The sequence below is a fragment of the Protopterus annectens genome, chromosome 4.part1, assembly GCF_019279795.1.
Source record: "Protopterus annectens isolate FY-2018-M chromosome 4.part1, PAN1.0, whole genome shotgun sequence".
In the NCBI taxonomy this organism is placed as follows: domain Eukaryota; kingdom Metazoa; phylum Chordata; order Ceratodontiformes; family Protopteridae; genus Protopterus; species Protopterus annectens.
Genome location: NC_056734.1, coordinates 983,700,420 through 983,727,310, shown reverse-complemented (window position 1 = coordinate 983,727,310; position 26,891 = coordinate 983,700,420). Strand labels below are relative to the sequence as shown.

General features: G+C 37.7%; 1 protein-coding gene across 1 annotated transcript in view; it reads left to right on the top strand.

The window, feature by feature from the left end:
- Positions 1-26,891, top strand: part of ARMC9 (armadillo repeat containing 9) — a 3,277,521-nt gene that overhangs the window by 3,162,977 nt on the left and 87,653 nt on the right. Inside the window, 1 exon segment of the mRNA XM_044070688.1 lies at positions 13,211-13,389. Within this exon segment, the coding sequence (XP_043926623.1) occupies positions 13,211-13,389 (179 nt within the window).

Here is a 26,891-nt window from a genome sequence, read left to right as displayed (position 1 = left end):
ATCTAGCTCTTAATGCAACTAAAACAAAAATTATGATCTTTACCCTCATCTAAGTACTTCACAATAGACAAAAACTCTTTCTCTATAAAAAAAACCGAAACACGACCCCCTGTTGAAGTAGTCCCCCACACCAAGCTTCTTGGAGTCTTTATTGACAAACCTCTAAAGTTTGACATTCACCTTTAAACCAACATCAAGAAACCCCACCAGAAACTCGGCATGCTCTACCACCATAATTGCAACCTAACTTCCTCAACTAGGCTTACCCTCTCCACCACTTACCTCCTCCCCTCTGTCTTATATGGAGCACCTATTCTCACCAACCTTCAAACCATTCTCAAAGCTAAACTTGCATCCTGCAATAAAATCTCTAAGTTTGCTATAAATTCCAAATCTTCCTCACCACTGCATCTCCTTACACTCGCTGAATTGGTTAGAGCTCCCCAACCATCTCGCTTTCGACTCTCTACTGCTCATAAACTTATTTTCAGTCCTTCCCTCTGCCCTTCCCTTTCCTCCATCCTTACCATGCACCTTCCTGACCGTTCTCTCAGATCCAGTAATCAGAACCTACTTGAACTGGATCAACCTTTACATACTCCTGGCCAATCTCTATTAGACTTTTCTCTTGCATAAAAATGGAACTCACTTCCTCCCCATATTCGGACTACCCAAAATCTTTCTGCCTTCAAGATCCTACTCATAGGTTCATAGGTAGGTACTAGGCTATCGGCCCTGGGGCCTATACAAGCCTAGCCAAAAAGGTACCCTGGCTTTTGCCACCCAAGAAAATGATTTTCCTGTGCCACTGTCGAGCAGAGCCATAGAGGTGATCCCCGGGTTGAATTTCCTATTTCCCATCCAATCATCAAGATTTTTCTTGAAGAGTGCTAATGAGGAGCTTTGTTTGATATAGAGAGGTAGGTTTATTTCAGAGTATGGGAAGTCTCTGGGAGTGGAATCTATCCCTCTGGCATGTTCTGTTTATTGTGGTGACAAGGTTTAGGTCCCTAGAGCATGTAGCTCGGAGGGACTGGGATTTCTTTAAGTGGAGCATGTCCAACAGCTCTGGGTTTGACATAGCTTTGTATGTTAGGCAGAGATCACCTCTGAGAAGGCGATATGCAACGGAGTAAAACTGGAGTTTTTTGAGACGGTCTGCGTAGGCCATATGTTTGAGGCCGGTAATCCTCTTTGTGAGGTATTTCTGCGGCCTTTCCAGTTGTTGTAGATGTCTTGTGAGGTACATACCAAAAGGAGCGTTGTACTCTATAATAGGTCTAATGAGTGATGAGCAGAAGGGAACAATGACCTCTTTTTTTCTGGATGAGAAACCTTTTTTGATGAGGTGTGCCACGTAGAAGGATTTCCTGACTACTGTGGCGATGTGATTATCAAAGGAGTGACTACTGTCCACCTGTGTCCCAAGGTCTCATCACACTTTCGGTGTTAAGTAGACTACCACCTATGTTGTAGTTCATGGGTACAGAGTTTTTACCAAAGGGGATGACAATGCACTTTTTGGCATTGAGCTTGAGGCCATGGCTTTGACACCAGGCATCTGTCTCAGTGAGGCCCTTTTGTAGGATGTCCACATCATTAGGAGTTTCGATTATTGCTCCTAGTTTGCAGTCATCTGCGAACTTCATTAGCCAAAGACCTTCTGTGTTAGCCTGTACTTCAGAGAAGTAGATACCAAACAGGAGAGGACCCAGGACTGAACCCTGTGGTACTCCACTTGTCACTAGTCTGAAGTCAGATTTGGAGCCTGCTACTTTCACAGTGTGGGTTCTGTCAGTGAGCCAGTTGGCAACCCATCTTGTGACATAGGGATTTATACCTAGTTTAGTGAGTTTATCTATAATTCCAGAGTGGGGGATGGTGTCGAAAGCCTTGGCAAGATCTAGATAGGCTGTGTGAACCACCTTACCCTTGTCTACGGCTTTGATGACTGCTTCAAAGAAGTCTATCAGGTTTAGGAGACATGATCTTCCTTTTACAAATCTGAACTGGGTGGGATACAGAGTTTAGAGATTACCAATGTCTTTGTTTATAAGTTCCATGATGATACATTCCATGGCCTTGCAGACCAGGCTCATCAGGCTACTGGAGCAGTTCCCAGGGTCCGTGGTGGCTCCCCCCTTGTGGAGATAACTCCACTGTTATCTCTCCTCTACCTGGGAATGCTCCTGCTCCCACCCCTCCTAAACCTCCTGTACATCCATCTTGCAATCAAACTTCACATCTCAAAAGCTCTAGCGTTCCCCTACTGTTCTTCTCCTGCTTTGTCTCCTCCAATCTCTCCATAAAAACTTTCCATCTCTTAACTCCTCAAAAATCTAATTAACCCTTCAGTCTTATTGCTTTTATATTGTTTAAATTGTGTAATAACTATGTTAGTCTGTGTAAAAATGCGTAAAACCTCATTTACTGTTGTCACTGCAATTTCTTGTATTAATAATTGTATTAACCGCCGATATATATTTTTATGTATGTACTTGAAGCTTTTCTCCCTAGGTCTCCATTGAAAAAGGGCTCACTATGGCCCAATGGACTTTCCTGGTTAGCAAACTACAAATAAATAAATAAATAAATTTAGATCTTCACTCAAATACGGTCCAATATGTCCGAGACCCTGGACTTCAAAAAATTTTCAGTGTGTGGCCACAAGCTGCCACCACACAACCCCCACCAGAAATGGTTTATGCTTCTTTCAGCTCTAGGCCTCTTCAGCAGACGAAAGCAAAACTAATAGTCAAGGGACGTTTGCCTGCCAAGCCTCTCCCTCCACTTCCTCTTCACCAGCAGCTGTGGATAAGAGTAAAAGAAGGTAAAGGCTCCAACCAGGCTAAAGCAAATGAAAAACCCAAGGATAAAGATATCAATACTGCAAACCAGAAAAGTCAAGGAAAAGACTACCAGATCCATCTACTACTCCAGAATTGGATCTGAAGATTTCTCAGCGATTGGATCTGTCAGCCTCTGGGATCTATTTTCCCCCTGATCGACCCTGGTTCTCACCAGAACTGGTGAGTCCTAGGCTACACTCACCTGTATTACTAGACAGGAAACCTTCCAGACCTTCATCTTTAGCTTTGTTCAGCCAGTCCTACAGACAGAACAGGATTGTCGACAGGTTAAAAATTGGTACCATCAGCTTTGAACATACCAGGCACAGTGCCAAATACCCTCCATTACCAATTTTGACACTGGTCTGACCTTTGGATCCTGTTACTTCAGTGTCGATTTGACCCGAGGTAACCGGGCCAGGACCAATAGGGTTCTCTACTTCAGCCCCAACTGGATCTCTTCCTCTGTTGGCTCTAGTGTGCTCAGAGCTGGCATGGTCTAGATGAGTCTTCAGTGCAGTGGAGCAGGAAGAAATATTGAAATGTAAGACACTTGGAGCCATCTCTACCTCTCGGAGGGTCAGCACTTAATACTTCTGCACTGAGATCTGCTTCAGAGTTGAGACCTTCTGGTATTGAGCGGGACCCATTCCAAGTCTAAAGCCAGAGAGTTCTTTGGAACAGATATCATCTTCACCTTTTGAGGTTTTTCAGAGAATCCTTTTGACTCCAAATGATAAGCTATCTTCACCAAGACAGACACCACCCAAGATTCATACCAAAACTGGCTCTCTTCATCATCACTCTGTTAGAGAGACAGCTGGAACCAAGACCCCAGGATGCTTATGTAATAAGCTCTATCTGATTAGTAACTTTCCGATATTCCCACAGAGCAGGTTCACTGTAAGCAGACATGAAAATACATCAACTCATCTCCAGAGTCCATCACTGATGACACAGACTTTTAATGAAGGAGAGGGAGTCTCCAGATCCCCATCTGAAGATGTCACCTTTGATGAAATTCTAGAATTGATGAAACAGAAGGGGGATGGTCCACCATCAATCCTTCTCCAGAAGTCTGCTCTTGGATGTCTTCTGTTCCAGTAAATCTACATCCTGGGTCATACGCCAGGTTGACCCTTTAGTTGACCTGATGGTGCAGTGGGCATGGAAGTATCCGGACGTGGTGGAAACCAGACCTAAAATAACTGATAAAATTTTATCTGCACCTTCTGATAGAAAACACTGGTGTAAGGGACAACCTGTAGTTGCAGTTGTGGTAGCTGCAGCAACCAAAAAAGAGCTCTCAGAGGAGAGCACCTCAGGCCATCTCCCCAACAGAGAATCCAGGGTGTTGAATTGTTTTGGCAAAGCATAACAACAGACTCCTTGGTGCAAGACATTCTTTCCAGATGCTATATAATTCCATTTCCCCTTTCTCTGAAACAAAGGAGATTAGTTCTCTATATTCCACCCACTCGGCAGGAACTAGAAGTAGCAGAAATTTAAAAACTACTTGAAACCCGGGCACTGGCCCTGTAATCAAGGAGCCTCAATCCTCACCAGTAGCACCAGTGAGGGGCCTGCACATTGGGGCGATAACAAGTACACACACAGTAAAGTACAATTTCCCCTAAGAACACACAGAGATCACTGTCAGTCTGGGGCTGGTTTCTCCCTTTCTCTCCAGATCCCCAAAAATACTCCCCACTGGCTTAGCTATAGGTTCCAGATCTCAGCCTAGTGGTCAAGCTAAAGCCTCCAGCACCCTTTCTATCCAACCAGTGGTTTGTGTCCCTGCCCAAGTAGCTGACAAACACACACAATTTAAGATTTGATTTAGATACAAACACACAGACACTCCTGGGAAGGCTGGCACAGGTTCTCCAGCTGTGCCCCTTTTCTGGCCAGACTATAAGGTACCGACTGCCACCAACCACTAATATCAGCTACTGTAAGGCCCTTCACAAAGAGTGACCAATTTCAATGTGTAATGTTACTGTTATCCAAATAGTAAGTGTGACTGAGCAGCAAGACTATTGGAGTGTCTTGGACAGTATCGCCAAATGCATGCAAGTACTCTCTAAGAGCTAAAATTATCTCTACACAAAACAGCCACAGTTGAAAGTTTGAAAATATTTAATAATAAATAATAAATGCACAAGACAAATCTCATCAATTCAGCACAGTGCTCATCAGGAGTTCAGAGATCACCAGAAACCTTTAAAACAATATTGTAGGATAGTCTGACATAAATATAGAAAACAGCTAGGCTAATCTGGCTATATTCTATCTCTAACTTTACTTACAGAGCAAAGCAAGTGCCTGGTGAGTTGTTGTCCGATCTAGATCAAGATGCAAAATGCTCAGTCTTTCTTTCTGAGAAGATCTTAAATTGATAACACCCAGTACTGCTGAGTCATTTCACATTACTTAAAACAAACAACCACCGTCCCCAGCCAAAACCAGGAAACACACCAGAGGAATTTTCCTCAGTAAATTAGAATAAACCAAGCATGAGCACAGCTGTGGCTAAAATTCTTTATTCCACATCACATTCTGGTACCTCAGCTTCAACAGCCTTTAAAGGAATAACCTCATTACATTCAATAGCTATTTTATATCCCCCTAATTACAGTGTTAATTAGTTAAATACATTCACTTCCTTTCAATAATAACTTTAATTACCCAAATGTTAAAGGTGCCTCACACAGATATAAAACCATCTTTCACTTTTATATTGTTACACATTTTTTACACATTTCCATTAAAAAATGTCTTTATATGATGCATGTAAATAACTTATTGCTTTTTCCATTTTACCATTTCCCATTGAATGTCCTATGCAAGTGGTGCCCACTAATATTTAAGTTATATCCCACTCATCATCTTCTTTCGGCTGTTCCCGTTAGGGGTTGCCACAGCGGATCACCTGTTTCCATTTCTTCCTGTCCTCTGCATCTTGCTCTGTCACACCATCCACCTGCATGTCCTCTCTCACCAGATCCATAAACCTTATCTTAGGCCTTCCTCTTTTCCTGTTACTTGGTAGCTTCTTCCTTAGCATCTTTTTCCCCAATATACTCAGCATCCCTCCTCAGCACATGTCCAAACCAACGTAATCTTGCCTCTCTGGCTTTGTCTCCAAACCTTCCAACCTGGGCTGACTCTATAATGTACTTATTCGTAATCCTGTCCACCCTCGTCACACCCAGTGCAAATCTTAACATCTTTAACTCTGCCACATCCAGCTCAAACTCGTGCCTTTTTGTCAATGCCACTGTCTCCAACCCAAGTATTTAAACTCATCCACCTTTGCCACCTCTACTCCTTGCATCCTCACCATTCTTCTATTCTCCCTCTCATTCACACACACATAGTCTGTCTTAGTCCTGCTGACCTTCATTCCTCTTCTGTCTGGAGCATATCTCCATCTCTCCAGGGTCTCCTCCACCTGTTCCCTACTCTCACTACAGATCACAATGTCATCTGCAAACATCATAGTCCATGGGGACTCCTGTCTGATCTCGTCTGTCAACCTGTCCATCACCATTGCAAACAAGAAAGGGCTCAGAGCTGATCCTTGATGTAACCCCACTTCCACCTTAAATGCATCAGTCACTCCCACTGCAGACCTCACCGCTGTCACACTACCCTCGTACATATCCTGTACCACTCTTACATACTTCTCTGACACTCCTGACTTCCTCATACAAGACCACAACTGCTCTCTAGGCACCCTGTCATATGCTTTCTCTAAGTCTACAAAAACACAATGAAACTCCTTCTGACATTCTCTGTACTTCTCCATCAACACTCTCAGAGCAAACAGCACATCTGTAGTGCTCTTTCCCGGCATGAAACCATACTGCTGTTCACTAATCATCAGGTCCCTTCTTAACCTAGCTTCCACTACTCTTTCCCATAACTTCATGTTGTGACTGATCAATTTAATCCCTCTGTAGTTACTACAGCTCTGCACATCACCCTTATTCTTAAAAATCCCACTAACAGTGATTAAATGTGCCACTATACTTTTCCTACTTACATTTATTTATTATGACATTTTCTATTTTTCCTTTACCTATTCATCTGTGCATTAGAGCTTATAAGTCCCAGTTTACTTCCAAATTCAACCTTCTAGGATATAAAGTACCTAGATTGATACTAATTTTTTGTCTCCAGTTTAACCAATCTGCTTTTGAATGCTTCACTTCCTATGTTATCACCCTCTCCACCAAAAGGTTGTGCCAGTACACAACTGTCAGTATTTCCCCCATGTGACATCCAAAAATGCTCAGCAATCGGACTTTCCATTCTTTTATTTCTTTTGTCACCTAGATGTTCCAATATTCTCAATTTTACCTTTCTTTTTGTTTGCCCCACATACCATTTTATGGGAGTGCATCCACATCCAATGATGTAGACCACACCACATGAATTGCACTTAAATTCACTCTTAATCCAAAACTTCTTGCCATTTATCATCCAGCCATCTACATTTTTAATCTTACTACATATTTTACAAACCCCACATGGAAACGCATCATTCCTATCCCTATTTCTGTCTTCTTTTTTTCACTTTTAATAACTCTTTTAAATTTTAAACCTACCATAAGAAAAAGTGACTTTTTCTGGAAATAAGTTTCCTACAACTTCATCTCTTTTAATCACAGGCCATACAATTTCCACCAATTTCCTTACTTTAAATGTCTGGAGAAAATGTTGTCACAGAAAATATGGGATCCACCTCTATAACCCCCTCTCTATTTTGCTCTGTATGACCAACATATCTTCTGATGAAATTGTCCTCGTTATACTTCCTGTTTCCCCTTAGCTTATTCAGAGCTGCCTACATAATATTTTCACTATATCCTCTCTTCCCCAATTTTTTCTTTACCTTATCAAATTCACCCCTCAGTATACTTTTATCAGATGTATTAGTAGAAATCCTCCTGAATTTCCCATAAGGCAAAGATTTTATTAAATGTGGGGGATGAGCACTACTAGCTTCCAAAAAGTTTTCTGCTGCTGTTTCCTTGTGATACGGTTTATATTGCAAACTTCCCTCTATGTCAGTGTAGAATTCAACATCCAAAAATTCCATGCTTTCTCCGTTCATTCTATAAGTAAACTGTAATCCAAAAGTGTTCTGATTTAATGTGTCCATGAAGCACTGAAAATCATACATTTCCCCTTTACACACAGATATCAGATCATTTATAAAACATTTAAATAACACTATGTTATTCTTCATTAATTGTGTTGGATATATAAACACATTTTCAAAATAGAACATGAATAGTATTGCATATAAGGGGGCAAAAGCCGCCTCCATTGCTGTCCCTTCCAACTGCAAAAACATCTTTCCTTCATATTCAAAATAGTTGTGTGTTAAGACATATTCCAACAGCTGACAAATATATGAGGTTCTAGGACCCTCCCCCATCATCCCTCTAACTGCTTCCAAGCCTTTCTCAATTTTCATATTTGTATATAAAGATTTCACATCCACACGTACAAAATAATAATCTGATTTCCATTGTATATGCCTCGTATGTTCCAATATGTGCGACGTGTTTTTAATATAAGATTGGATTCTTGGAAGGTATACTTTTAACTGAGAGTCCAAAAATATGCCTAAATTTTGTAAGTAAGCCCCTACCCCTGAAACTATTGGTCTTCCTGGGGGTTTAGTTAGGGACTTCTGAAGTTCTGGAATCACAAAAAACTTTGTTTGCATCCTTAGGACACTTTAGATGTAATTTTTTAACATCCTAATCATACATCATAATTTTAGCCGCAGCTGTGCTCGTGCTTGTTTTATTCAAATTAATTTCACATTACATCATTTTTATCACTTCTCCTTTAGTTCCCAGGCTAACAAAAATTCAAAATTTACATTTCTTTGTGAGCTGCACCTGGCCAGGAAGCCAAAGCAATAAAAGACACATGTAAAGTCTAGCAACTGTCTGTGTGTTAAAACAATAGAAAAAATTTGCTGGTCCAGACATCCTGTCTCCGAGCTTGATATCAAACACAGTTGTAAGATTCTTTATTTAACAGTTTTCCTGCAGCAGAGTGCACTGTGGTTACAATTTTGAAGCTCACTACAACATATAGTTTAATCATAGCACCTAGTTCTCTTTACATTTGTAAAACAAGCTTGTGGATTATATTAATATTTACAATGACATAGAATTATCTACAACATTCTATTTAGCTAGGCTGAAAGCCTTCACACTACTGTAAAAAAAGAGCCATCCAAATGGTCTCCAAAGATGAACAAGGATCTGGAATCTACTCAAGGTTCTTTTTAGTTCCATAGAAAACAGGGGACCTCAGATCCATTTTGTAACTGAGCTATCTAAACCAGTTCATGAGACAATTTAGTCCATTTTGCCTCTGTTGAGGAAGGACACTTGGATGTGGTCAGTAGATCTCAAGGACACATACTATCAGATAAAGACAGATGTTCGAGGAGATTTCTCCATTTCTTAAAGTTTGGTGCTTCACTCGGGAGCTGTTTTCTTTGATTTCATCATTTCTGTCTGGGAGCCAATCATTATCTCTTCAGGGTACTGCCTTTCAGTCTTACCACAGCCCCCATAGTGTTCACCACTGGCAGAAGTAGCAGCACAACTCTGTCTGCTGGGGATCCCAGTTTTCTCATATCTAGATGATCAGCTTCTAACAGCTACCTCGAGTCTAACTTTGTGTCAGCACCGAGACCTCTTGCTCCAGTTACTTCAGATGCTTGGCATCACCATCATTTGGGAAAAAGTCATGTCACCCCTACTCAGTCACTAGAATTCATTTGATGCCACCTAAGTACAGTCTCTCAAATAGTCAGCCTTCCCCCTTCGCAGAGTGCTTTCTGTCCAGATGACAGCATCAGCTCTACTGAGACATCTTTCTTCCCTAGCAATATTTTAATACTTTGGATGCTAGGCTTAATGGCATTTGCCATACTACTAGTACCCTTCAAAAGATTCCATATGAGAGTTCTTCAGTGGACACTGTCCATACAATGGTTGCAGACTAATCATCCTCTCCATGCAAAGATAAGGATCACTTCAGTTTGCAGATGCCATGTATCATAGTGGATAATATCCCCTTCCCTCACAGAGGGTCTCCCTGTTGGTGGTGGGTAACCATGTATGCTTCCCTCTTGGGGTGGGGTGGGGGCTGGGGCATTTCAAGGGAAAAAATGTCCAAGGCTTCTAGTCGCAAAACGTCACATCAATATTTTGGAGATGAGAGCAGTCCTCCTAGCATTGCAGGCCCTTCAGGATATTCTCCACAGAGGTGTGATAGCCATTTAGACAGATTGGATGCCATTAGTATGGTACCTAAACAAGCAAGGGGGGAACAAGCTCTCATCTGTTAAGTTGGGAGGCCATGATAGTATGGCAGTGGGTGATACGTTCACATCGCTTTCTAATAGCAATGCCCATCCCAGGAATTCCAATGTTTTAGTGGAAAAACTGAGCAGAACTATTCTGATGCCACATAAGTGGTAGCTAAACTCAACAGTAGTGGCAGAGAATTTCAAGTCGCTGAAGGCAGCCTTGATACTAACATCTTTGCATCCTGTCTCAACAACCAGTGCAACAGTTACTTCACCCTGATCCCTCCTCAAGGACAATCACAGTGTGATGTTCTTGTCCATCACTGGCCCCAGGGACTCCTCTATGCCTTTCCTCCACTTCTCCTGATGAGCAAATTCCTACAGAAAGCAAGGACGTGCAAGGCCAGAGTAATCCTCATAGCCCCCTTTTGGCCATAACAAGCGTGGTTTCCCTTCCTATGGCATCTACTAGTTCATCCTCCGCAGATGCTGGACCACTTTCCAGATCTTCTGTCTCATCCCTCTGGTTTGCCGGATCAGAATTCCATGAAACTAACCGCATGGTTTCTCCAGTTTTGACAATAGTCAGAGATACCAGGCTGCCTCCTGTAGTGATTCACATTTTAACAGCTTCACAAAAGGTTTCTGCTTCCAAAGTCTACCATAGCAAATGGAAGATATTCTCCATTTGGGCAAATTCTAAAGGTATAGACCCATCCTAAGCTTCAGTCCCTACCATACTGCATTTCCTTTCAGAATTGTTTCATGCTGGCTCCAGATATTCTACCATCAAATTACAGTTGGAGGTCATCTTAAATTTCCATGTAGGCTTCAACAGTTCCTCTATAGCCTGTCTTAAAATTTTGAAATCATTCCTTCTCATACCAACTGTTAGAGATTCATTGCCTCTTGGACATTACTGTTATGCTACAAACTTTGACACAATTGTTCTTTGAAGCAGTGGCATCAGCAGATATCAAATTTCTCTCTCTTGGAAAACTATTCTCCTGGTAGTGTAGCGGTTATGTAAGCTTGAAGATTTTCAGAATTACGAGCCCCTTTTGCTAAACCATTCTATCTAATCTGTAATAAGGATGGGGCTACTTTGAGAATTAATCCTTTTTTACCAAAGGTGTCATCTGACTACAACTTAAATCAATATATTTATCAGTTTTCTTTCCAAAATGTTCTAATAAATGGGAGTACATCTTGCATACTTTGGATGTCAGCTGCCTGTTACAGTATTACCTATACATGACAAGACCAGTCAGGAACTCTAATTATTTGTGTCTTTCTCAAAGCAGAAATTGAGAAAAGGAGTTTCCAAAGTTCCTTTGTTCAGTTGGCTCTCCAAATGTATTTAATTTGTGTGTACAAAGAACGGATTACCATTATCTTCTAAACCAAGAATGCGTTCAGCCAGAGCAGTAGCTATGTTGACAGCATATGCACAGACATCTACTTGGTCAACACTGTACAATCTTTTCCTATTACAAAATGGGTGAACAATCAAGTTATCAGTCGTCCTTTAGCTCCACTATTCTGTGGAATGTTCTTCCTTGAATCTGTTCGGGCCTTAGTGCTTGGGAATCTATTCCACAGTTTAATCAGATGAGAATAGATGACTTTGGATACAAACGTTATGTACTTACAATAACAATAGATCCATGTTGCTTATTTTTCATCTGGTTTAACATCCCTCCTGCCAACCCCCTACAAATTGTACCCTTATTCTGGAGGACCAGGACAGGATTATGCCTACTGCTTTCATGAGCTCATTATACTATGTTTCATAGCTGTGGGATTTGTTACTTCCTCAAACAGGATGTTTTGTCTGTTAGCTTTAGTCATGTCAATATGTAGGCAATGCAAACCTGATCTGAGGTGCAGAGCTGGAGCACTAGGGAGTGCAGGTAAGAGAAAAGTAGTCGGAGTCCCAGAGAAAAGTCTAGTTGGCGCTGAGGTCAGATCCCGTCAGATATGACAACCCACAGTTGAACTGGACAAAATGGATTTGTCTTTATTATGAGTACATGACTTTTGTTTTTTGTATTGTTGTGAAAGTGACTGAATGTAAGTGGTTTTGCAGAGTGACGTCACCCCCCCCCCAAACAAACACACACACACACACACACACACACACACACTTTCTTGGTTTACTATTGCCACTCTGAAGTCACTCCAGCTTGGTGAAAATATGCCCAGTTAACTCAGAAAAGATGCTGTGTTTTACAGCAGAGACCAAGGAAGGAGGGTATTGCAAAACAAAATTCTGACATTTGATGGAAACCCCTATACCCATTATTGCAGTGTTTTATTCAGTCCTGCTGTATATAAGGATATTACAGATTTATCTGTTAATCCATTGCTAGCTTTTTAGGAGAATTTGGCTGTTCATAATAAACTTTCCTTTCTTTGTAATTGACTGCACTGATTTATTATTAAAGTTAGAACAAGCATGATGGGATGTATAGATGATTTTGGTGAGCATAGATATTGAGTCTCTGTATACCTTTATCAGAAATTATTCTTGGATTAGAAGAGGCTCTTACAATTGCATTTTTGTTTGAGTTGCTGCAATATGTATTAACCCACAACATTTCAAAGTAGTTTGTACATAATACAAACAGTAAGTAATACTGTAACAAACATGTTACCCTCAGTATTTGTTGTATGATATGTTCTACATGCTTTTCTTTGCATACAGTGTGTTTGTGTGTGTATATATATATATATATATATATATATATATATATATATATATATATATATATGTGTGTGTGTGTTTATATATATATATATATATATATATATATATATGTGTGTGTGTGTTTATATATATATATATATACGCACACGTATGTCATACATATTTTATATGTACATGCACACACACCCCTACTATAATACTGTTATGATTTAACACCAAATTTCACTTAATACATTTACACAATGTTCAATGTGTTTATCCTATACATTAGTATGTATTTTTCATTGTTGTTAACATTAGTGACTATGCTGCCTTCACCAGCAGACCTAAGATTCCCAGAACCCCAGATGTTCCGAATACAAGTCCTCGTAAGGTGAAGACACCAACAATCGCACCCCAGTTCTCACAGTCTGGTCCTCAGCAGACAAGTCGCCCCAACTCAGCAGGATCATCATCATCATCTGGAAAGAGTAGGCAAAGTAATGAGAATTTTTCTTACCCTTTTGAATGTGAAATATTGTGCTATTTAGTAAGGTAAAAATTAGCTCTTATTTTTCTTAAACTATACTTTACTGAAGTAAGTACCTAGCTAAGGTTTGGGTAACCAAGCATAAGAAGGCAAAAAAAACAAAACACTGCCTTCGTAACACCAGTAGCAGAAATAAGTTGTCCATAGGTGTAATCCCAAATTCTTTAATAAATCACAGCAAGTAAAATCCAACAGTTTAGCGCAGCTTGAACATCATCAGAACTGCCAGAAACATTTATAAGGTTTTTTTTACAGAGAACTTTTCCATATCATTGTAATAAAAATTAAAAAGAACAGATTTTTCCAGTAGGAGTTGCACAAACAGTGGCTATCTTAAGGTCCTCAGGGAGCATCTAGTTTTTATATCAGACGATTCAAGAAAAGCTTTTTCCCTATGTGAAGCCTTTAACATGACATTGTTATTAATTTTGTTAACTGAATTCTGAACCCAGAAAATCCTTTTTTTATCTTCTCTGCTGATACAATACAAACAGAACATTGTGTTTTAAAATGTATATCCTTCCAGTTGCTGTGCAGATGAGCTTATGATTTTTCTTGCTTTTAAATCTCATAACTTCAGTAAGGGTCACTAACACTAGATTGTAGCATTGTGGTTTACCTGCCATGGGTACTCTACTTTACAGACCTTCACTACTGATCACAAATGTGGTACTGACATTCAGTGCCAGTAATGCATTAAAGACAGATCATGCTGCCTAACTCTGCATCTTGGGCAGTCGCTCCCTTTACCCCCATCTCTAGCTGTGCCTCTGCCTTTAAATACCTATTCTGACTCTTGTCAACATTATGAAAAAAATCTTAATTGATGTATAAGGAGCTGCATGTATGTTTGTATGCATTAGTGTAGAATTCCTTGCCCCCATCTTAATGACAGTAAAGTTATTGATTTTTTTGACTGAATTAAACAACCTTTCTGATTTTCTTAGATTTACTATGGGCGAAGTGGGGTCAAGTGTTCATTTTTTGGATATTCAATTAAATTGGAATTTGGAGGAGAAAAAGATAGATTCCAAAATTTATAGGAAAAAACATTTTCTCAACAGTTACTTAGACTTTAAATGGACACCCACGATTCATGAAAAAGAAGTTTGTTGTATTAATTGTTTCCTTCTTCCCATCAGGTTTATAGTGGGGGGGGGGGGGGTTGGTAAAATTCAGTTGTTACCTAATTTTTATCTATTTGTGGTTTGATTTCCATTCCTGCTTGATGCCAATATGCCTCTGCTAAACTATGTAGGGAAGTCATCGTAGACTTGTTCTTCTCATGTTTCAAAACTTTCACTAGATTTGGGTCTTGGGAGGTCAGCAGGTATGTATGCAGTCCCACTATTGCAGATCTATACATGTAATCAGTTTTGAGGAGGCCCATACCTCCTTCAGAGTGAGGAATATATAGTCTTGGTATGCACTGATTTTTATAAATCATTTGATGAGCATAAAGCAACCTTCTTGTTTGCCTGTCCAAACTATCCAACACCTTTTGGGGCCAGTCAGTCACTCCAAAACTGTAAGTTAGGATAGGAAAAGCAGATTGGTTTATAGCTTGGACTTTGTTCCTAGATGTCAGTGCTATTTTTAGTATTAATTTAAGCCTTCTAAAATATTTCTTACTGAGTTTTATTCGCATTTGTTCATGTTTTATTGTTAATCCTTCATCAATTCACAAATATTTATACATTCCCTTTTGCTGAATTTTTTATATCACATTCCTCTCCTAAACTGATATTTTCTTGGTGCTGCAGCTTTCCTGCTTTATTGCAGAAGATAATCAAGACCACCTTTGGTGGTTTCATCTTCGAGGTCTGTGTGGTCATCCAGAAGTTTTACCAAACTTGACATCAATAGAATGACGAGAAACTTTCTGAGAACTCGGATTCAGGTTCACCTCTGAACTCACTGGATACTGGTCCAACAATCCCTCCTCCTCTTTCTCTTTACCAGTATATTCATTGGATCTGGCTTTCCTGCATCCGAGCTGATCCAGTGCACCTTTGTCATATCCGACAGTTCGGTCTACTTAGACTCTGATAGCATCCCTAATGCTTTCAACTCCAATATGTTTGAATTAGGAAGAGACTTGGAGCCGGGTTGTTGGTGCCAGGACTTGAGGGGATGGGTCAACCCTGGAATTATCATAGCTGTCTCTCCCTCTCTGGACCTCAGCCCTTAACAGCTTCAGTCCGATGTTAACTTTGGGGCTGAGACCCACCTGGACTGAAGATTCATCTTCTTTGTACAGGAGGAGATCTCATTTGGACTCTATTATGGCCTTAGCCTGTGAGGCTTTTGAAAGGGTTTTGGATGTGCCAAAGGAAAAGACATTATTCCCCAACTCGGTTCCAACCATATCCCAATAGGATGCTGCTTCTCATTCCTTTCATTCTATCCAACAAGGACATTCAGTAACTAAGCCAACCAAGACTACTTACTGTGTGAGCTCCCAGTCACTTTCTGACCTGTCTGAATATCAACCAGAACAGGTTCATAAGAAGCAGAAGTGCAAACAGAAGCACAGAGGTTCATAAGAAGCAGAAGTGCAAATAGAAGCACAGAGGTTCATGTCCAGAGTCTTACACCAAAAACACAGATTTGAATGAAGGGTTCCTCTAGGACCCCCTCAGAAGGCATCACTTTTTAAGAAATTCTTGAATCGATGAAGCAATGAGAGGGATGGTCCAGCGATAACCATTTTCCAGACAAGACTATGTTGTCAGAATCTTTTGATTCTGGCCCATCTTCATCTTGGGTAGTGCCACCTATTGATCCCCTCATTGATCTTTTGGCTCAATGGGCATGAAAGGAACTTGACATGGTAGAACCTATCCCATAGAAGCCAGACAAAGTCTTGGCAGCACTTAAAGTTAGAAAGCATTGGACCAGAGGTCCACCAGTAGTTACCATGATAGTAGCGGCAGCCACCAAAAAAAAAAAAATGAAAGCTCCTCTCTCCACCCCCCTAACAGGGAGTCTAGGGCACTGGACAGGTTCAGGAAATGGGCATACACTTCAGCAACTTTCTCCCTCAAATTGCCAAACTATTTGGCTCATGTCACATGCTTCCAGAGAGACTTGAACAAAGAGCTTTACAAAGCCTGTCTCAGGTAACTTGCCAGTGGAAGTTCAAAAGACATTGGACTCCCACCTCTCTGCCCTTCACTCTATGATGGATGTCACCACGTGCCTGCTAACATAGGTGATGGGCAGCCAGGGCAGCAGACATTAGCATCACCATGCACCAGCATGCCTGTATATGCCTTTGTGATTCTACAGAAATTTTCAAGACATCCTTTGTCAATGTCCCATTCAATGATTCTACACTATTTGGACTCAAGGTTAAAGAGATGCTAACCAGGAGTCAACTTGATGGTAAAACCCTCTCTGCAGTGGGAATTCATTTTTCCACCCTTCAAAGGGCATGCTGTAGGAATCCTGAGGGGTGGGAAGAAGATGTGTTTCCATAAATCATTTTTTTTTTTATCAGGACACTCCTGGGGACAGACTTTCTTGTGGCAGAGGAGGAAGTAACTCTCATGGACATTTTGGGGGCAAATAAAATCTGAATTCTTCCATTCCAATTGGTATTTGATTACCGTTGATGTTACTGATCTGTTCTCATGTCTCCCACAATACATTGGGTTTGAAAAGTTTAACAACGTCCTTAGTTGTGAATTCTTGTCTAACAAGAAAGTAAATCTTATGGTTTCTTTGAATTGTATTTTAATCTGCAATTTATTTTTCCAGGGAGACTGCTTTAAACAAGTAAGTGGTGTTGCAATATAAGCTGCCTGCACCCCTTTGTATGTGGATGTAGTCATGTGTTATTGGGAAGAGAAATAATCAGTTCTGACGATTTTGATCACATTGTTACTATGTTCTTTTTCCTGTACGATATATTTTTAATTTGGAAAGGTGATTCCAAACAACTGTCAACTTTATAGCACACACAAATTCTACCATGAGTTTTTTAAAATTTACTCGTACTTGAGCCAAGATAAGGATTAAATATTTAGATATTTTATTAACTAAAGATTTTGAAAGTGGTAAATTTAAATTCACTATATACAGAAAACCCACCTTTTCCAATGGGTATTTACATTTCAGTAGTTACCATCCCCTCAAGCAAAAGAAAAGTCTAGTTACAGGCCAAATGGTAAGGCTTTCTAGAATACTTCTGGTGATGAGGATTTGAATAAAGAATTGGAATCCCTTTGTAATATGTTTAGAAAAAGGGGATATCCATCTGATTTACTTTCTGATACCGGAGATGAGATTTTGATAGCTAGGAAAGATAAATATAAACCAATTTTGGGAATTGGTTCAACTTATAGTTATGGTTCATGAATGCAGTGGTGGTGGTGGTGGTGGGGTTATGAAAATAATTTGTGTACTAAATTTTGTCTTTTATCTAAAAAAAATTGGTAAATTATTTCCCATGATCGTGTCCTGAGTGATACATTAGGGTCTAGGCCCCTATTCACATATTCCCGGCATGTAAATATTAATGAAAAGCTTGAATGAGGAAATTTTGTTAACACTGGAAAATGCAATACACACATGGGGAAAAATGTGGAACTTTTGCCCATTGTAAATACATTTTTGAGTGAAGTGAATTTTTTCTTAGCAGTATCAATTATAAATTTAGATTTACTTCACATTATGACTGCAGCAGTAAAGGAGTAGAGTACTTCACATATTGTGACTCCTGTTTCAGTTTCTACATAGGAAAAACTGAATGTCAGTTTAGAAAGAAAATTAGCGAACATTCCTATGACATTAGAACAAAAAAGGATTCTAATGCCCTTTTTAGGCACAAGGTAGCTTGCGTCAGTAACAAGATATTTTATTTTATGGTAATGGAACAAGTGTTACAGTATCCCAAAAGCTGTCCTTGGGAATATATTCTTGAATACCAAGAATTACTGTGACAACTAAGGTTGATTGCTAGTGAGCATCCAGGGTTAAATGACAATATTTCCCTCAATAGTATACTAAAACTGCATGCTGCTGAGTTATAGGGCTTGACAAGGCTTAAATTAAATGTTTTTAGCATATTCTAATGTGTTTTTTGACGTTGTTTTATAATGGCTTGCCAATTACATGTATTTTGCTTATTAGTACATTTTATTCTGTTTTGCACACACATATTTGTAAATCAGATATTTTAAAATGGATTTTTTACATCAAGAAACTTTTAAAGTTAATTTTGTATTAATTAGTTGTGTAATTGATGGATGGTATTGGATGACTTATCAACTAACGTATAAAATGAATAGTCTTTCTTTGTTAGTTCTGAAGTCTGTAGGGTATAGAAAGTGCTTAACTCACTCGTTTTTATTCATTTTTATATCCAGTTTTCAGCCTCAGTTATGGTATCAGGACCATCAGCCTTTTACTGGTTTTGGTTTTATTCTGGCTGGTGATCTCTTTTACTACGCTGGAAAGGTTAGACTGACCTGATGCAGTCTGCCATCCCACAGCTTGTTCTTGTGTTTTGTAGAAAGACTCTTGCGGATTCAGTCTGGACAGGAATGTCCATCTGGCTAGATAGTTCATTTTCAGCAGAAGCCTAGGGAAAAACGACCCACACATACAAATTACAGTAAAAAAATTACAGTAAAACAGCCATTAATATAGTACAAATAATCATAATTATAGCACAGCAAGCAGGCAATAGTATAGGCTGGCGTGGGAAGGAGAGCTTTGCACTTATGAATGACAGTATAGAATATTATTACTACAATGCAAACAAAAATCTGCATTTAAAAAGTACAGTACCCAAATCATTACTGCAATATAAATACATATGATAATGTGTGACAAGATCAGGCCTGAAAATAATAAACATTGCATCTGAACTTAGTAGATTACAGACATACAGTAGATTTACTCTATGGAGTTTGGGAGAAATGATAGTGGTAAGATTCTGTATCTCAGGTGTTTAAGGAAAACTAGCATTGCATAATACTATAGTACAGATATTTAAGGGAAGGTAGTGATGTATGACACAGTAGTGCGATTACTACTGTATTGACTTTTTGTAAAGATGAATAATTGAAACTGGACAATTTGGCTATGAGAGAGAATAACTGCTGAAATGATATCTGGGTAATTTAGCCTTTTTCACTGACCAGACGTGCAGTTTTGATTTATACTTCTAAAGGATGAAAGAAGGCTGCATTGTATTAAATGTATGAAACTTAAGATGTCACAGAAGCAAACAATATCTTTATAAAGCTATTTAATGAAATCCCTACTCTTGATTCTTAGATGTCATCTGATATTGCCATTGATGTGTTGCGCAACTGTATCTAGTAAATGGTAGGTTAAATTTTCTTCGATTATACCTACTTGACTCTGCGACAGGTCAACGGGTTTTCCAGATTCACACAAAGTTTACGGATTAAATGGAGAGTTTTATACTAATTATTGACATAATTTTGTTTGACCACTTTTGCTATCTGCTTAAACATTTTTTATTTTATTTAAAAATATAGTGGCTGTTTCTCGGAAGCTCACATCTGTAAAGAACTCTTATCTTGAGAAACAGATGGTATAGGACATTTTAGAGTGATGACACGTCAAAGTTATTTCCTGGCAAAAAGAATGCTTTCTCATAACTGGTTTAGTTGAGGGCTGGTAGGTATTATAAACACATAAACATGACTGATTTGTAAATAAGGCTTTCATATAGCTCTCTTAAGCCTTATTTTGTTAGCATCAAGGTTAAAGGATGAATCGAAGTGCTCCGAAGAGACAGACCACAATTAACGGCGTTGGAGACTACATTGTTCATCCGGATTATGGTTCCGGTGCTCGTAAATCAAGCGTTAACGTGTCGCTTAGATTTCTTAGTGCGAGAGATGCGAAGAGATACTCTCCGGTCACAAATGAATTCTGAAAAAGTGCCCTTTATGAAAGTAACTGTTTCTTTTTCTTATTTCATTAAGGTATATATTTATAATTGAGTGTGGGTTTCACTTTTGACAGTCAATTACTTAGTGATTTAATTAAATGTGATGGTTTTGTTTGTGCTTGTGGAATGCTTTAATTGTATGTAATTAATTTCCACCAAATATACAGTTAACAGTTTTAAATAGGGATTAAAAACAAATCCATGTTACAATATAGTTAGGCTCTTATTGTAATGCCTGTAATGTATTGATTATTTAATGCAGTTAGGATTTCATCTGTTAAATAATATGCAATTCCGGAAATAGAGAGGAATGTTAATGTATTTTAGACTTGTATTCTTACACATTTTTTGTTCAATATAAGCTATAGGAGGCTGGGAAAAAATTGTGAGATGAGGTTTAATCTGGTTGGGCATCTTGTAATATGTAATCTTGTATATATGTATAGGTGTTTTTTTCAGTTGTTAGTTTTTATTAGGACTTTGCTTAGTTCTATCTCATGTCTTTATAATATTATGGTAAGCAAATCCTTTGTTTTCTTTACAATGTGTCATACTTGTTTACCTTCAATGGGTAGAATGAGGTGGTTAGGCACTGGAGGGGTATTGGGGGTTTACTTTGTGACAATACCATCTGGGTTTATTAACCTAATCATTGCGCAAGCCAATTCTTATAGCATGACCAAGATATATATCACACATATCTTGTTAAGATTACATGATGCTCATGCATTTGTAATGACAGGATGCATTAAAGATGAGTGTGTTGAATATTGACTAAGAAATCCCTTTTATATCATTTAATTTTTAAATCTAAAGCTGCTATTTGTTTTTTACAAGAAACATATATGCCCAGATTGGATTGGTTTAAAGAGAATAACAAAAAGTGGATTAGAAAAATAATAGCATCTGGTGATTCATCTAATTCAAGGGGAGTTGCCATTATAATAAAACAGAATTTTCAAGGCGTCATTATTGAAGAAAACTATGATGTGAATGGTAGATGGTGCTATTTTACCACTAACATACATTTCTTGGACAAACTACTTTTAATTTTAAATTTGTATGGTCCCTGTAATCAACAACATATGTTTATATTACAGATATTTAACATTATTGCATCATTCAAGAATCATTATGTTTTAGTGGGTGGTGATTGGAATACTGTTATAAATCCTGTTTTAGACCACAGTAGTAGCTCACCTTCTTATAATTATCAAGCATCAGTAGTCCTTGAGGAACTTATGTTAGATTTTAATCTTATAGACCCTTTACAGTTTACTCATTATTCTAAAAAAAAAGATAGATTTACTTATTACTCGAAATGTTATAAAACTTGGTCAAGACTTGATTTTTTTCTTTTATCATCCTCTCTGACCCACTTGATATTAGATATGATTATTGAACCAAGATTTTTTTCAGACCGTTCAAGAATTGTATTGAAATTACGTTTGGACGTACATCCTCCAATAATATCAAGGGGCAAGTCATGGTCATTAAATAACAATCTGCTTTCTAACAGTGAAACTAAAACTCTATGTACACAAATAATTCAGGAAATGGAAGTTAATTTGGATTCAACTAATATACCCTATGATATTCAGTGGGCTGCATGTAAAGCAAGGTTAAGGGGCTTGTTAATTAGTAAGGCCTCATATCTTAAAAAGTTTTATAGAGTTAGAGATCTTTCTCTTAAAAATAACATTGTATCTCTTGAAGACAAATATAGAATGAATCCTAATCCCGAGAATTACAAACAATTACTTGATGCCCAGAAGGAATTGCTTTCTTTACATCAACATAACCTTTCTATTTTAGAACAAAGACTTCTGGCTACTTATTCTGAATGGGCTCAGGTGCCCATTAAAGTGTTAGCATGGATTCTTAAAAATAATTTCTCCAGGCCTCGGATACCACCCATACACTATAATAATCAGATTTATAATTCTGATGAAGATATTATGCAAATATTTACTTCCTTATATACGAGTCTATACTCTAAAACTCCTAATTCTAAGATTAAAGACCATATTGATGATTTTTTGGGTTCTATAATATTCCACAAGTTAAATGACGAACAACAGAAAATTCTCTCTGCCCCTTTAACTATTCAAGAAATTTATGATTCTATTGATAGGTTAAAAAATGGTAAAGCACCTGGTCCTGACGGATATACCGCTGAATTCTTTAAAACTTTTAAAATGTCCCTAGCCCCTTTTCTTCTTAAAATTTATAATTATATAAAAACGAATGACATTTCTGATTTACATTGGAACACTTCTAAGACTATCTTAATTCCGAAAAATAATAAAGAAAAAACAGATCTGCATAATTACAGGCCCATCTCTTTAATTAATATAGACATCAAAATTTTAGCTTCCATTCTGGCTAATAAATTGAAAAATGTTATGCCAGTTATAATTTCTTCTGACCAATCTGGTTTCATGTCTAGTAAACATGCTTGGGACAATACTTTAACGTTAGAATGCATCATTCACCTTACTAAGTTTAATATTACTCCTATGTATGCATTGATATTGGATGCTTTGAAGGCTTTTGACAGAGTTAATTGGAATTTTTTATTTCAAACAATGGTGTGCTTTAATTTACCTGTTACTTTTATAAACCTAATTAAAACTCTATATATAGACTCGTATACCCTATTGCATATTAATGGAATTACTTCTAATCCTATTAAAATTACAAATGGTACTAGGCAAGGGTGCCCACTTTCTCCCTTTCTCTTTAATCTATACATAGAGCCTTTATTACTTCATTTAGCACAAATATAATTCCATAGGATCCCTAGAATCTTGAATACTAATCTTTTACTGTCAGCCTCTTTAATTTACCTGTTACTTTTATAAACCTAATTAAAACTCTATATATAGACTCGTATACCCTATTGCATATTAATGGAATTACTTCTAATCCTATTAAAATTACAAATGGTACTAGGCAAGGGTGCCCACTTTCTCCCTTTCTCTTTAATCTATACATAGAGCCTTTATTACTTCATTTAGCACAAATATAATTCCATAGGATCCCTAGAATCTTGAATACTAATCTTTTACTGTCAGCCTTTGCTGATGACCTAGTTATATACTTCCAAACACCGATTACTGATCTTGAAAAATTGACTAAATCTCTGGCGAATTTCTCACTTGCCTCTAACTATCTTATTAATACATACAAAACACATATCTTCCCTTTAAATCCCCGAGCCCATAAAATATACTTATTTCAAGAAGCTTCTTTTAAAATCACATATGAGGTTAAATATTTGGGTATTCATATGAATCACAATGGTATATCAGCATTTCAAAATAATTTGTCTAAGGTTTGGGCATCAATTGTATTGGATCTACGTAGGTGGGAAATCTTGAATTTGTCATTACTATCCAAAGCTGCAATAATCAAAATGAATATTCTCCCCAAATTTCTTTTTCAATTTAATTCTTCTGACCAAATTATTCCAAAAGTTTTTTTTGATAAGGTAAACATAGAATTAGCTAAATTTCTATGGTATCCTAAATCAGTTAGAATTTCATACGTTAAGTTGTCAGCACCTAAGACTAAGGGAGGACTGGGATTGCCTAACTTTTATTTGTATTATTTAATTATTTCTGCAGAATGAATTATTTCGAGAATGAATACTTCGAGATATTTACATTATCCTAAATGGGTGTACTTATGGCATCAGTACATTATTACAAAAAATATTAATCCTGAAGTTATCCCTTTTCTACCTATTGATGTTGTGAACTCTCTTAAAATTTCAAATTTTTTAAAACAGAAGGCTAAAGCCTTTCAAGAATTATTAAATCTTGTGGGATTGAACACTCTCTCTTATTTATTACAGCCATTTCATTTAAACCCTAACTTTAAGTTAGATAACATGCAATTTGATCTTACAAAATTTCCTCAAATCAAAAATCTCAGAGTCTGGGATCTCATCAAACATAAAGATAAATCTTTATCTGACTTGAGAAAGATATTTAAGGCGAACTGCACTTATACTACTACCTTATGTCAACTGAAAGATTTAACTCTAGTCAAATTACAACACATTGAGCCAAGGGAGCAGGATTTTAAGAATTTAAATACAATAATTCAAACCCTTTTACTTCCAGAAAAAATGCTATCCAAATCGTATAACCTGTTAAATAAAATAATACATGATTCCTCTTGTCTTTTTTCTAAATACTGGGACAAGCATAACCCACATTTAACATTAGATCAGAAAATATCTGCTTTCAAGATCTCTCTTGATTACTCTCCTTTTAAGAAGTTGTTTTATACTCAATTGATGATCAATAATAATGCTTACCACACACCATCCAAATTAAACAAATTTAATGCTAATAAGTCTTCTTCATGCCCTTGTTGCGCATTACCAAATGCAGACCTACTGCATATTTTGTGGTATTGTCAACACACTCACAAACTATGGACTTCATTGAGAGTGAGGCTACAGAGAATGGGATATCACAAATCTACCCTTTCATGGGAATTAGCCATTTTACATATACCTGTCATGCATTTATCTAAATTTGACTTGCATGTCATCATATATATTTGTTTATTGATAAAGTTTTATATTTCTAAAAATTGGCTTGACTGTACTAGATTAAATTGGATTGGCTTTAGAACTTTGGCTCACTCATACATTGCTGCACATAAAATATTAGCATTGACTCCTAAAAAAATGTTTTTTAACAATAAAGCAATTGAGAAGGTACTATATATCATTAATAGTGACTATTAGTAGGGTTACATTTATGTGTGAGAATTCTTGTACTTCATCATTTTTGTGTTTTCTCGTTATTGTCTAATATTTTTTCAATGATTTTAATACATGTTAGTTATATAGTTCTTGGTTACCATTTTGTAAATATTTTGTACATAGTTAGGTTGGTTTTAACCATTGGGAGTGTACCTTAATTTCCTTCTCATTGTGTGTAATCTTTTTATAACTCCTAAATGTTCAAATATATAAGCTGTGGTTTTCATTGCGTTTGAAATAATGTTTTGTTATAATCTTTCAATAAAAAGATTTTTGAGAAAAAAAAATGTATGAAACTTTATGTACTTGGCTTTCTATATGGTAGTCAATGAAGTTAGGTAAATTTTCAACCTCTTAGCGCAAGAAATCTGAACAAAGGCAATAACAATGGGGGAGAAAGGACCAAAAATAGGGACAAGTTTTAAATATCGCTCTTATAAACTTAGAAAGTTGAATCGGGTTTTGTGTTAACATGTACTTTCTGAAAGAAATAAAGTCTTAAACTCAAAGGTATGTCATTATTTAGTGACTTCAGTCCTCACTGACTTTTGAGAAAACCACAGTCTTTTGAGGAACAGACCAGAAATTTGAGGCAGAAATCTGGATAGTTGAAGTATGAATAAATCTCATAATGTGTTGGAAGTGAGCTGGGGTATGAGACAGTCTGTCAGTGGAAGTTGTGGCATGCTTAAAGAGGATGGTGTGGTTTGTAATTTAAAGCGGCTGTGTACATTTGAGTATGGTCAAGATGAGGGTGCCATCTCGGGAAGTGGGGAACCTCAGGTCGCCCTGTTAGTGTTATGCATGTCAATGTTTGAGCTACATAATTACAAAAGTATTCTTGATTACATATAAATAAAGCATACCCTATAGTGGTTCATAGGCTCATAAGAGATTACTGGGATAATGGCTTAATGGCACTTACAAACCTAGCCAATATAAGCTGATTTTACCGAATATATGCCTGCTAGGCAAGAGGATGGTATGGATTTGTGGCTGTGCATTGAGTATCTTACAGATTGTCCCTGTAATTGATGTAGTACTACCCCAGGTGTGAATTTGCGATTCCCCATCCATTATTCCAAATTGCATTTGAAGAGGGCTAGGGAAGGGCTCTGCTTAATGTGAATAGGAAGCCTGGTTTATCTGTCTCTCCAGCATGTTTTATTTGAGACGCTAACTAAGTTTAGCTCCCTAAATAGGGTGACCTTTGTGCTCTTTGACTTGTGGATGTTTAGCAGCTTTATCAAGGTGGAATTTGCGAGTGTCTTATAGGTCAGGCATAGGTCACCCCTTAATAGTCAGCAGGAAGCAGAGTAAAGGGATATGGCTTTTAGTATATCCACATAGTTCATTAACTACACCCATTCTGACAAACATTATCACTCCCTACAGCAACCTACCCATCCCTCCGCTCATCCAACAAAATGCAAGTACAATCTGCCAAAGCCATCAACTCAGCTGGGGAATCATTATTCTCCAACTCAGCTGGAAAAAAATGGAACACGCTCCCCCCAGATATTACCACTATAGCCTCCTTACCCCAATTCAAAATATCCCTAAAGAATCACCTAAACAAGCATTGGCTATGTCCATGTCTAAACCCAGACTAACCCAACATACATACTACTCTAGTAGATAAATTATGCAATAAAAGCAACTTCCTTATCCTATATGAATACATTTTCTAAACCTAACCCACCCAGAATATATATATTCTCAACAACCTTTAGAA